The sequence below is a fragment of the Paroedura picta genome, chromosome 14 (genome assembly GCF_049243985.1).
Source record: "Paroedura picta isolate Pp20150507F chromosome 14, Ppicta_v3.0, whole genome shotgun sequence".
NCBI lineage: Eukaryota > Metazoa > Chordata > Lepidosauria > Squamata > Gekkonidae > Paroedura > Paroedura picta.
This window is the reverse complement of record NC_135382.1, coordinates 21565714-21578832: the sequence shown is the minus strand read 5'-3', so window position 1 is coordinate 21578832 and position 13119 is coordinate 21565714. Positions and strand designations below refer to the sequence as shown.

Sequence of the window (13119 nt, the reverse complement as noted above, 5' to 3'; positions counted from 1 at the left end):
AGGCTTTTTCTTGAAACCCTGGCTTTTCTGGATGGCTCTGGAAGGGTTTCCTGAATGGAAAATAATTAATTTTTAAGATATTTCAAAAATTTGATGAACATTCATCGGGCGAGATTGATCTGCCCCCGAACTCCCCAAATGGCCAATGCTGGGCTCGGAGGGGGTGGGAAGGGGAGCGGCCTCCGGTGGGCTTGTACACAGCTCTGCTTCCCAACCATATCCTGCACAATTGCAACACTTTTGGGGTTTCTTGGAGTATGTTTCAGGGGTTACTCAGTGGTAAAAGAGAGTTGAGAAAGGCTGATCTATTCATTTTATTTTATTTATTTTAGATTTATATACCGCCCCTTCCATACAGCTCTGGGCGGTTATTTAGAACAACGGAATCATATCACCTACTCTCCCCGCCCCACTCCCGCTGACAACAGCATCAATGTTAACAGAATTTATCTTCCATGACACGGCCTCGTGCCTTTCAAGCAATGAGTGTGTGACATCACCCTGTGGGCCAGGAGCCAAGGAGCTACTTAAGAGTGCACACAAGGGGCATCCCCAGGCTTCTAAACAACCACTACCTCTGGGTGTGAGTGTTTCTATAATTTATAAGAAACTTAGAGGTGCTCTTCTTCTGGGCCACCGACAGAACACGATAACTGACGACAGCAGGATGGGAATCAGGCTGGGTCGATGGTACCACAGGCCTGGAACTTAAGAACTGGGCCTGCACTTTCAAGTTAGCCCGCGTGAAGGAGTAAGAAAGACCTCTGAGTGAATGCGGGGGAGGGGGGGCACAGAGGACAGGCACAAGGGTTACGGCACAAGGCCCCTACAGCTATGCTTCCCAACCATATTCTGCATGATCGCGCCACTTCTGGGGTTTTGCAAAGCCTGAAGAATATTTCAGGGGTTTCTTGATGGTAAAAAAAAGTTGAGAAAGGCTGAAAAGGGCTGGTCGGCTTGAACCAAGCACCACCTGAAGAACTTCGATGAGCCTGCTGCCTCAGCCCACTTGGCCTCAGCGGCCCCTCTGTCAAATCAAGGAATGAATATTCTTTCAGTGGATTGAGATGGTATAAAGCAGGAGTAGTCAACCTGTGGCCCTCCAGATGTTCATGGACTACAATTCCCATGAGCCCCTGCCAGGAAACACTGGCAGGGCTCATGGGAATTGTAGTCCATGAACAACTGGAGGACCACAGGTTGACTACTCCTGGTATAAAGCACACAGGGCTGCTGGCAAAAGCACAACCGCTGGGATGAGCAGGAAAGGAAACAGTTATCACACTAAGCTTCAGCTCAACTTGGCTGTCACCAGCTATTGCTTGGGACAAGGGAAGGAAATAGCCAGGGAAACACATGCGATGATGCCACACCTCTCCTCACCTCACCTCACAGGGCTGCCATTTTTGACGGTAGCTACGCATCTTGATCTGTTATATGAGAATCCCACCCGTCCTCTGAGGAGATCACGGTGCCAGAGGCCATTCCTCTGTTCCTCTGTTTTCTTCCTCAGAATAAGTTTACGAGAGAAGCCAACCTGAGAAGGACAACCTTTATGGCTGTGAGGAGATCCAAATTCAAGACTACCCAATCCCAGTCAGCCACTAATAGTATTGCGGGGGTGGGGTGAGGGGGGGGGGGTCCTTAATATTCTTACTTTACAAAGAAAATGAAGACATACCACTGCCACGAACACTTTAGGACTTGGGTACTTCTAGGTACGTTTCTGCTAATGTCAGACTCCGCTGACATTCAAGCGTAATTAAAGAGAATATCCATAAATTTGCCAACCGAATGCATTAGAATTAATGCTTTTAAAATGAATCCCAAAAGGAGGTAATAATAGCCTGACATTTATATAACATTACCCATTCTGCCAGACTTTCAATTAATATTTCGATGGGCAGTTCACAGCAACAGTGCTAATTATAATTAATACATTTTATTTGTAACTACACAATCGCTAACACTGACCAATTTTTCAGCTAATTAACAGGGATGCTCAGAGTGGCGTTGCAGTTTGCTCCCCCCTCCTTTGCAAGGCTACATAATGGCTGGAGGCCTACAGTGGACATTCTCTGTTGCTGGCTACCATTTCAGAGGGAGGGTAGGGCCAGAAGGCCCCCAGGCTCAGCATTCAAAGACCTGCTTTGCATTCAGAAGATCCCACTTAAAGGATTTCAGGCTGGCAAGGCCCATGAAAGGCTTTTCTCTTCTCTGAGCCCATAAAGAATTGCTCGGGTTCAGAGTTCGTATTGGGCTCAGCAGACCGACAACCTGACTGAAGAGAAGCCTTGCTCTCAAGCTGCTAATATCCTGACCCCATCATATTTGGGGAGGGGGATGTGACACAGAGGAGATCATAACAAGGACTCTGTGTTGGGGGGGAAAGAACAAAAAGATAACATACCATTCAGCAATCTCCGGGTGAAGGATCTTGTTGTCCACTGTAAATCTATAAGAAAGAAGTAACAGAGGTTAACCACAAACTCCATCAAATGCCCCTGATGATGATGTTATCCATTCAGTCGGGTCTGACCCTCGGCAATTCTATAGGAAAGTTTTCACCATACGTTTCTGTCAATGACTGCTTCTTTTAGTTGGCTCATGGTCATCCCTGTGTTGGCTTTGATCCTTTGGCGACCATGTTTCCCTTTGCCACTGACCATGCCGAGCATTAATGATTTCTCCAATGAGCTTGATCGCAGGATGTGTCCAAAGTAAGTCCAAATGCCCCTATGCCTGATTTATTCCCCATCAAGATTTCATACACTGTAACCTGCCGCCTCCTTGAACCTTCACAAAATCAGCCTCTCTGTCAGATGGCTATCCAGCCCTGTTTAAAAAACTCCAAAGATGGAGAACCTACCACCTCCCAAGGAAGCCTGGGGTCCCTCCCTTTCCCACCACCTCCAGGCCCATCACTGGCCATTTGGGGAGGAGTGTTAGGTCAATACAACCAAATATGGTGGTATCACCCAATAAACGTTTAGCAAATTAAATTTTTTTAAAAAAATTCATTAACTCCCTGGAAGAGGAAGCCTGTTCTATTTCCTTCCCCAAGCTCAGCAAAAACAAACCCTGGCCTTGACCCATCAACTAGAATGGCATTGTTTTACCTAGTCTCCACTCCAACACAAACGCAACAAAAGAAATTAAATTGGCATCACACCAGCCACACTCTCTATGGAGCTCAACTGGTCGCTAGGGACAGAAAAAGAAGAGCCGCTAATGAGATCTGGTCTGTTTTGAACATAAACGGAGCCTCCCCCGCCCGCCCCCCAGGCAGATTTTAAGATCATTAGCCCTGCAAAAAAGCTCCAGCTCCAGTTCTGCACAAGAGCTGCAATGGGGATGTAAAACCTAGTTAAAACACAAAGAGGCCCGCTGATGAGCAAAATGGTACATTTTGCCTGTGAAGTTACGCTGAAAAAAAGGTTCGACCCCCATTTCCTATGGAAAGCACCCCGCCATGATCTTATCAAGCAGCGAAGGAAACCAGGCAGCAGAGAGCCGCGAAGAATAGAAGGATGGAAGTCTCGTATCAAGATTAATACATCAAAAACCGGAAAACCTAAGGGCTCACCGATACAAGAGCAGGGATAACGGAACACAGCGAGGACCTAACAAACCAGCAAGCTCTCTCTCTCAAGAAAACAAATTGGCAACGCAGGGTAAAACAAATCTGCCAAGCACCCGTTCCACAAATGAGGGAGAATTGTCCAGAATTCACAATACCTGCCACGGGAAAGAAGAAGCTGTCTTCCCAAAGAACCACCAGCCAGAGTAGATTCACACTGTTACTTTCTACCACTGGGGACAAAATCATCTCTGAGACAAGAGCCTCTTCACAGAAGCTCAGTCCCTGAACCCTCGCAAGAAAAAAAAGCCACGCTGTGTGGCACTCAGACTTACGGCAATGCCACATGGGGGTTCTGAGGCAAGAGGAGAGTAGGGGTGGCTGGCCATCACTTTCCTCCCCACAGCAGCCCTGGTCTTCCTTCCTCTAAACCAGGAGTAGACAAACTGCGGCCCTCCAGATGTCCATGGGCTACAATTCTCACGAGTCCCTGCCAGCATTCGCTCATGGCAGGGGCTCATGGGAATTGTAGTCCATGGACATCTGGAGGGCCACAGTTTGACTACCCCTAAGCCATGGCCAACCCTGCTTCTCTTCCAAGCTTTCACAAGACCCAGCTAGTCTCGGCCACGTGGGCTGCTAACAACCCACCAACAAGCCAAGAGTTCTCTGTTACAAGCAAAGCAGTGGAGGTCTCCTCCTAGCCTCACGAAGTGGCAACTGGTCTGGAGAAGAACAGAGGACTCCTGTCTCCTCTTTGCTCTCCTCAAAGGAAAAGGTTTTTGGGAGAAATGACAGATTTGCAGGTCCTTCTGCTGAACCAAGGAAGAAAGCCATGAGTAATCTTGGGGAAGAAAACACACCCTGCAACGGGAAAAGGAAGTGTGCATTCCACCACCATGATTGGAGGCCTTCTGGGAAAGAGCAGAGGGGAGACATCAGTGTGAACAACCCCCCACCCCATTATTGTCTTACAAGGCCAGAGATTTTTTTTGCGGGGAGCAGAGAGCTGGTCTACTTTTTAGCTCCTGGCACATCCCAACATGCTGGGGACTCAGCAGCATGCAGCTACTTCCTGTTAAGGCAGAATTAACAAAAAGGTCAAAGAGAACTAATAATCCAGATGATGTACCAGAGGCTGGAAAAAGTGGAGCGCGGCAATGCAATTAGTGCAATAAGCCGTGGCCGCTGGCAGAAGGCAGCGCGTGAGGGCCGGGAAGCGGGGAGCAATTTCAGCCGCTCTTAAGAAGAGAAGTGCCCGGAACATTGCAAGGATAAAAAAACAACAAGTTGCACTGGACAGATTTGTAGGGACAGGCCTCAACGATGGAGAGCTCTATGCAGGCAAGAGGGAACAACTCCCAGCAACTCCACTGATGCTCACCCCAGACGCTAGTGTGGCACAGTGGTCAGAATGTTAGCCTAGGATCCGGGATAGCAAGGGTTAAAGCCCCACTTGGCCACAGAAGCTCTATGGGTAAACCTAGCCCACCACACATGAGCAGTAAAAAAGAAAATGAGGTGGGCTACTTTGGGGGGGGGAGTGTAAGATGGGGTGCAAATTAAGGAAATAAAACACATCAGGACACATCCTTTCCAAAGTGCAGGTAAAGCTGAAGGGAGTATGACTAGCCCAAGGTCAACCATGACTGAGGGCGATTCAAACTCAGTCCTTGTAGATGCTAGCACAACCCTCTATCCAGTAGGGGTGGGCCATATATCCATGGACTACAATTCCTATGAGCCCCTCCCAACAGCATGCTGACATGGCCTCATGGGAATTGTAGTCCAAGGGCACGAGGAGAGCTACAGTTTGGCCACCCTTACACTATGCCGTACTTCTTGTCTGCTGATTCTGTGAACTTAGGCAGATTGTGAGTAGGTGTGAGTAGGTAGGCAGAAGAGACTGTGTCAGTGCTTGGCTCTTGTGGCCCTTTCTCGCAGGCCCAGGGAAATGCCAATTGTCGCTTTGGGATGAGGAACTGAATTTCTTCCAGGCCAGACTGGTCAGGGATTCTGGTTTGGGGGGGACAGGCGTTATCTGGGCATGGAACTGGGGTCACTGTGGATGGGCAGCGGTTGGGCTAAATGACCCTGGACATCTCTATGATCCTATATTGACCAGTATTATCCGGCCTGTTGGCCAGCAGCGGAACAAAAGTGGCATTTCACCCCTCAACAAATGCCCTGGAGGCCTCCAGTTGCTTTCAGAGTCAGAAACCATGTGAAAAGGCACGACATTGAGTACCGTTCCCTTAACAAATCAATCTCCCCTTGGCTTTATTTTTTTAGGAGTAATTTATGGGCACCCGATTCTTCTGTACCGCACAGAACGCAGCAAGATTGCTGCACAAGCAGAGCACAATCTTTGAAGAGGGGGAGGATAATAACTCCTTTCCCCTCAGCCCCTTAATAAGTCACAACTATTCGATGGCAGCTCTGCTCAGCGGCACGGCCCTGCCGAGAACCAAGAACCAGAGAGGGAAAGGGAAACGAGGCTCTCGGAAGAGATTAGAGGCAGGAATTTCAGTCACACAAGGAGCGATAAAGCCTCTCCGTGCCTTGCCAGTGGGAGTCCTCTGACTGACAGAAGGCGCCCACAAATGATCTGCAGCTGCCAGAAGGTGGCGGGAAGATCATTTTATGCCCTGTGGTTATGGAGCAGAGAGCAGCTCTGAACCCGCGGAGGGAAAGCCGGCTGAACCACCGGACGCCTCTTTCGAGAAAGTTATAGATCTGACGTGGGGAGAAAAAGCAGCAGTGCGGAAACAGAAGTGGGGGGGGGGGAGAGGTGGTAAAGCAAATGTCCAGCATTTAAACCCCTGGAAAGAGCCAGAATTAAAGTGCCAAAAGTGAAGGGCATGGAAGCCTTAATGGAAGCTTCAACTTTGGCTGCGCTGGAGTTTTTATTTGATTATGGAGTCAAATGGAGTCCCTCTCTGGCAGTTTTTTTGGCATGCTCACTTTTCAGCCCACTGTGGCATTTTTGTAGTGTTCAGAGTGCTTCCCATGCCTTACACCCCAGTAAAGCGAACACCACCCTGGCAAGGTAGGTCAGTATTCCCCCAAATGCAGAAGGGGGTAGGGAAATCAGGCATCCTAAGCACAACCAGAGATGTCAAGGCAGAAAAAGAGATCCAAGCTGGAAGCATTCCAGTAATTTTGCTTTTACTTTATTTGAGGAGGTGGTGACATTTTTCATACATCCCTTCCTTGCAGCACAGGACGGTATACACCCCTGGGCCTCTACTGAAACAACACAGGTGAATGCTTTGAGTCTACTCAGGCACTACCTTTAATCCATTTATACCCTTCATGCTTTTTGAAGATCACTGGCATTAAGAGACCCCCCACCCCACATACACACATACACACACTCCTCTGCTTTCATTCATCTGCAAAGGGGGGGGGAGAGAGACACGAGGGTAACTTACTGACTAATTCCGTCAAAGGAAGCTTCTCTAGTCACACTCTTACTGTCCGTGTTCAATCCTCTCTGGAAAGAGAAAAGCTCCATTACTCCCAGCTCGAAACTTAAAAAGAAAATACTGCACATGAAATGAACCGCAGCACGAAGTGATGGGGGAAAACGGATATAAACGCAGTGTACAGAAAGGTATTTGGGCACCAGAAAAAAAGCAGATGGTCTTTATTCTCCTTTCTGGACTGCTCAAGTATCATCTGAATCTAAGCATTAACTCAGTTCAATGGACTGGGTTGCTTTTTTGGGGGTGGGGTGGGGGGGGAGTGAACATCCTGTCTGTGAGCTGTTAGATATTTATACCATGCTGTTCTCCCCAACAGGGACCCCAAAGCTGTTTGCATCCTGACATTCTTTCCCCCCTTCCCCCCTTGCTACAACAACACTGTGAGGTGAGGCATAAGATGAACTTGCTCCTTTCATGGTGGCATCTCAGCCAATGGGCAAGAAGCACTGATCCAAAGCAGGAAGGCAGGAGAAATTCCTTGAAAGAGCTCTGACTGACACAGCCGATTATACCATTCACAAGAATGCTGCGGTCAAAAATAACCGACACATCAGATTTCTCAGTCCAAGTACTCATTAACTAAGAAGGCAACATACAGCTTACCAGAGTGAGAAGAACAGAAGGGTTCTTTGATGCCAAGACAGTGGCGATCTGCAAAATAAAAAAAAACACAGGTAACATTATGAATATCAACACAAAAGGAGGCCCAGCGAACTCTGCATTTTGGGGAGGATGTCCATATCTTATGTGAGTCCTGCACACTTTCCTCATTCGCACACTGTTTGCACTGAACATAGTACCTTACAGCTGTCACAAGTCCCTGTTTTCTGCTACTCTTTGTACCAATCAGTTCTCTGGGATCACAGGCCTAAAGTGTCACCAAATGGGGCTTTGTGGGTTTGTTCGTTTGTAACTTCTAATTTTGGTTTTTATGCCATCAACCACGGCTTATTGTAATACTGTATCATTATATGTGTGCATAAATTGTATTTAGCCACTGATGCTTAGCCACCGATGAAGATCCTGTGGGTTGAAACGCATCTGGCCTATGGCCATGCCATGTGCAACCATTGAGACTGTTCATGCAATATTGCACAGACTCGGATTTTTATGTTTTAATGCTTTTAATCTTCTTAATGTGCACTTAATATTTGCAGTTTAATTCTAATATAGTTTGTTGCTCAACACTCAGGTTCCTGATTCCCTCCAACGGTTTGCCATAGCTAGCAGCCATGGATGAAACCTCTCTTATATGAATCTGTCTCACCCCTTTTTAAAGCCAGCTGTGCTCATGGCTGTTGGCAGAGTTGGAATATGCAAAAGAACATAAGTTTAAAAGAATAAGCTCATTTTTATTAAGGAGAGAAACAAACTTTGTAAGGAAGAGAGGAGAGAAAGAGTCCTAACTGTCTGACTAACTGTTGTGCTTCTGGAGGTAATCTAAGGATTTCTCAGCTGCCTAAGGAGTTGGTGAGCTCCCCCTCATTGGCAGTCTTTAAGTAGCGGCTGGACAGATATCCTGGATGTTTTAGGCTGATTCTGCATTGAGCAGGGGGTTGGACTAGATGGCCTGTAAGGTCCCTTCCAAATCTGTGATTCTATTATCAGGGAGAAAATGTGCTCAAAGGAGCAGGAAGTCTCCAACCGGGCCTATCAGGATATAGGAGGAGATTTCAATACAGGAACTCCCTGATTTAAATATGCTAACAATACATTTCATCTGATGTCCCCTGTAGGATATTCTTTATTGTCAGGATTGTTAGAAAACCCTGTCATAAATTAGCCTGAGTTTCTCCATGACAGTTAGATTGACCTTTGCCGCTTGGTGCCTGGGAGCTCCAGGCCCCTATATTGTGCATGCTTGTTAAAAGTGAAACTATGTTGATGTAGCCATTATCTCTGAATGTTCCTTTCCTTGAGGCCTCCCGGCTGGGCCAGCTTCTGGTAACCATAACACCTTATCTAAGCCTGAAGACAGCCAAGGACATGTGAAAGTAACACTGTTTTTAATTGTATCTGTCTCCTCTTCCTTCCTCCCCTCCCTTGGGAACTTTCAAGTTTTGGGCGGGAGAATTGTATTGATAAGGAGAAGCAAATCTGTCCTCAGGCAGATTTGACTTCTCTAGTCTAGGTGTATGAAGTATTTCTCAATAAAACTTTCTATTTCAAAGAAGTTGATTGTGAGTCCTTTCAACGTCTGACATTTATATGTTGTTGAATCATGAACACTACACATCTTGCATATTTCAACAATGGCCATCCTTACGTCCACTGGGGTTGAATCCCAATTTAATTATTGAGTAAAGAAGTCTTTCCTTTTGTCAGTCTCGAGCCTATAACTTCACTGGGTGCCCCCAAGAACCGGTAAACCTTTTACAGAGAATTGCCCGGGCCTGGCTTCTGGAACGTACGAGGGGGTGCATATCTGCAGCCCCAGCCCCATCCGGATCGAGTGCCGAAACCTCCTAAGTTCTGCATTTTGTCGACAGCCTTCGCCCGACAAATTGTCAATACATGTGAGTGATACGAAGCAAGCGGTTTTCTGTCCGGGAATCACTTGTCATCCGCTCTCGCAGATAAGAAGCCCTTAACTAGCACTTCTGTATTCGACGCATAAAGCCCGATAACAAGGAAACCACGATTCCAATCCAGATATGTCAAGCTGAAAAGCCCCCTTTTCCCAGAGCCTGCCGAGGGAAGGAATAGATTAGCAGAAGCGCTATTTCACAGGTATCATCGTGGCCAGGATCAAACGACGTTTCGAAGGGTAAGCAAAACAAAAGGGGCGACTGTTTTACAGCAGGCCCTCAACGGGAACCAGGGGGGCCCGGAAGGAAAGGAAAAACATTTATAATAAACCTTAATTTTCATATTGCTCTCACTAGGGCAAGCACGTGGCGGTGGGGCGCAGAGAGGGAAGCACAAATGAAACCCAAGAATTAGCAGCCTTTTTCAATCCTTTGACCATGGAGGAGTCCTTGAAATATTTTTCAGGCTTTATCTTCCATCTACATTTATTTACGCTCGTCTAACCACAGCACCACACCGAGTCTCAAGAAGTGGGCGGATCCCAATAGTCCCTTTAGCCCAGCGACCCAGACGCCAACATGAGAGCTCCCCTGGCCACTTTATGAATTCGTAACATGAACCACCCAAACTGCTTATCCGATAGATCAGCACTGGCAGGAGACTCACCTCATCTGTGTAGCGCACCTCGGTGACGGCATACTTCTTCTTGAAGAATTCTGGAGGATGGATCCTTGGGAAAACACAGAAAGACACATGTGGTGAGTGTCGTTTTGCAGCCCAGTGAGCCAGCGATGGAGTGTATTTTAAACCCTGACTCTTTTTATCACTCTTTCGACAAGAAAAACGCAAAAGCAAATGGAGAAGGAAAGGTCTACTCCCAGGGGTAGTCAAACTGCGGCCCTCCAGATGTCCATGGACTACAATTCCCAGAAGCCCCTGCCAGCGAATGTCCATGGACTACAATTCCCAGAAGCCCCTGCCAGCGACGCCACAAAATGCCACCATCTGTTTTGGCACGCTGGCCTGGCTCCCCCAGAGCAGCAGAACCACGAATCTGGTTGTCAACTCCAGGTTAGGGAATTCCTGGGATGGAATCTGGGGAGGAAGACGGGATTTGGGAAGGAGAGGGACCTAAGTAGAGTATAGCACCATACTGTCCCCTCTCCAAGGCAGCTGTATTCTTGGGGGAATTGATCTCTGGCATCTACAGATCAGCTGAAATGCCTGGCAGCCTCCAGGCCCCACCCAGAATCCGGCAACAAAAGAATTCTTATTCAGGAGTAGGTTTGAGAAGCATCCCAGCCATCAAAAAGTTTAAAGTCGAATGCTATAATGGAGGCCATTTCATGAACCCCTTTCCAAATTCTATCCTTCAACATTTCTCGGCCCCACACTTGGGGGCTGCCACTACCCCACCCTGCTAAAGTATCCCTTTATTTAGAACTTGCCTCCATCTCTCTTGGCCCCATCGCTTTGGGCAGCTTTAAATCTCAGCCATAAAGCTTAAATAAATAAAATGGGGCTCTCTGGCCATAAAATAGTAAAGGCAAACTTACGGCCGGTGCTTGTGCGTTCTGCAGTACTACAAATCACCACATCAAAAGCACCATTTACATCTTGCTGCAGAAGTCCAAAACTAAGAGGGGGGGGGGAGAAGCTGCCTGCAATCTTACTCATAAAAGTAAGCAGATGGCTTCCAAGGTCCCAGTCGCTGCAGCACACTGCCCCCCCTCCTTCCCCCAATTAAAATTGCTGGTGTAACCTCAGATACAGAGTTCCCTACTTTCTCCCCTTGTCTCTATTCTGGCCATAACTCCTGACTGGAAGGGGGGCGAACCCAGAGCAGTAACTCATGGAGAGGCACAATGGGCAGCCTTCTCCAAATGAGCAATCGTGCCATGCGGGGAGCTCACTGGATCACTCCCCATGCGATTGTGCCTAATGAGGCAGAGTCGCCTGCTGCCCATGAAGGATGACTGGAAGAAAAGCAAGGTCAGAACACTGATTCATGCAGAGACCCGGAAGGTGCCTTCTCTGCAGGTGACTGTTTGAGAACAGAGGAGCCTTGCATTGCTTAATCTCTCTCTCATAACTATTGGTTTTCTTTTTTTTCTTTTTGCTAGACACTACGGTAGATGTTTTCTCCAGATATTCGTTAGCATTTCTGCAAAAGGATTCATCGACACCAACTGCCTTAAACAGGGAGCCTCAAGTAACAGGCAATCCCCCCCACCCCCAAAAAGCAACACACAGCGTTGGCCTGAAAATGGGTGCAGCAACCACTGGGGACACAGCTGCCACATCACGGACAATTGAAGAATGCACCTCGTCCATCAGTTGATGTGGCAAGCAGCTCAGGGGCTCATTCACTGGGCCCGTGGCACACTTGTGCCCTTACTCCGCTGCGGTACTCTGCCTCTCTCAGCCCAGACCGCTTTACAGGACTGTTGTAAGGCAGCTCCATTTCAGCCAATGTACAGTCCCTGGAGAAAGGGTGGGGTAAGAAGGGAGCTAGAGACACACGCTCCTTAAGATGGCCCAGAAGCAATGGCTAATTCACTCCCCAGGACCTTGCTTCAGGAGTATCGACAGGGAGTCCGGTCAACTCGTACATTTTGTCAATCAACAAACCTGTTACCCTTCCCACTCACTGCCAAAGGCCAGAGCATCCTGCCAAGTTTGGCCCTTCTCCATTTTACCTTCACAACAACCCAGCAAGGTAGGCTAGGCTGAGACTATAGGACTGGCCCAGGAGCACCCAGCAAGCTTCTACAGCACAGCAGGGATTCAAACCTGGGTCCTGAAGATCCTAGCCTGACACTCTAACTACTACCTTGCACAGTAGTATTATTCCCTGCCTTCTAAGCACGGTGCAAACAGATTTTTGCATGGGTGATTTTGTAAGGGCTGCCTGGGCAGGGAGTTTCCCCCCCCCCCAGGAGCAAAAGACTCAGTGACTCCCTCTTGTGCCAGCTGTATTGAGCCCCCCTTATCCCCACTCTGTTAGCAGCTTTATTACAAACAGATTACTCCAAGGGCGGGAAACCCTTAGAGGCTTTCCCAGCTGGTCACCAAACCTAAATTTATGGTTGCTCTTGGCAACCCAACCATCTTATTTATAGACCCACATTGATCATGAGCGCCCGAAAGAAAAAAAAAAGACACTGGCAGAGTTTTTTATTATTATTATTAAATGCTGGCATCAAATTGTATTCTGCTCATCATCCGGGTGGAAGGAACAGGAGACCACAGAACCACTGGGAGGCTCTTATTGAAAGGAGGGGGAAGGAGTCTCTCGCAGGACTTTTTGAGCCAGACAAGTTAGAATCATAGAATCAGAATTGGAAGGGATCTCCTGGGTCATCTAGTCCAACCCCCTGCACTATGCAGGACACTCCCATCCCAATCGCTCATCTACTGTAACTTACCATCCCCTTTGAATCTTCACAGAATCAGCCTCTCTGTCAAATGGCTATCTAGCCTCTGTTTACAAATTTCCAAAGATGGAGAACCCACCACCTG

The 13119-nt window shown here is 47.8% G+C and overlaps 1 protein-coding gene across 1 annotated transcript in view; it reads right to left on the bottom strand.

Moving 5' to 3' along the window:
• Positions 1-13119, bottom strand: part of PEPD (peptidase D) — a 136513-nt gene that overhangs the window by 94243 nt on the left and 29151 nt on the right. Inside the window, exons 4-7 of the mRNA XM_077309906.1 lie at positions 10264-10327; positions 7672-7719; positions 7015-7076; positions 2411-2455 (exon numbers count right to left, since the gene is read on the bottom strand). Coding sequence (XP_077166021.1) covers positions 2411-2455; positions 7015-7076; positions 7672-7719; positions 10264-10327 — 219 coding nt within the window. The remainder of the gene's footprint in view (positions 1-2410; positions 2456-7014; positions 7077-7671; positions 7720-10263; positions 10328-13119) is intronic.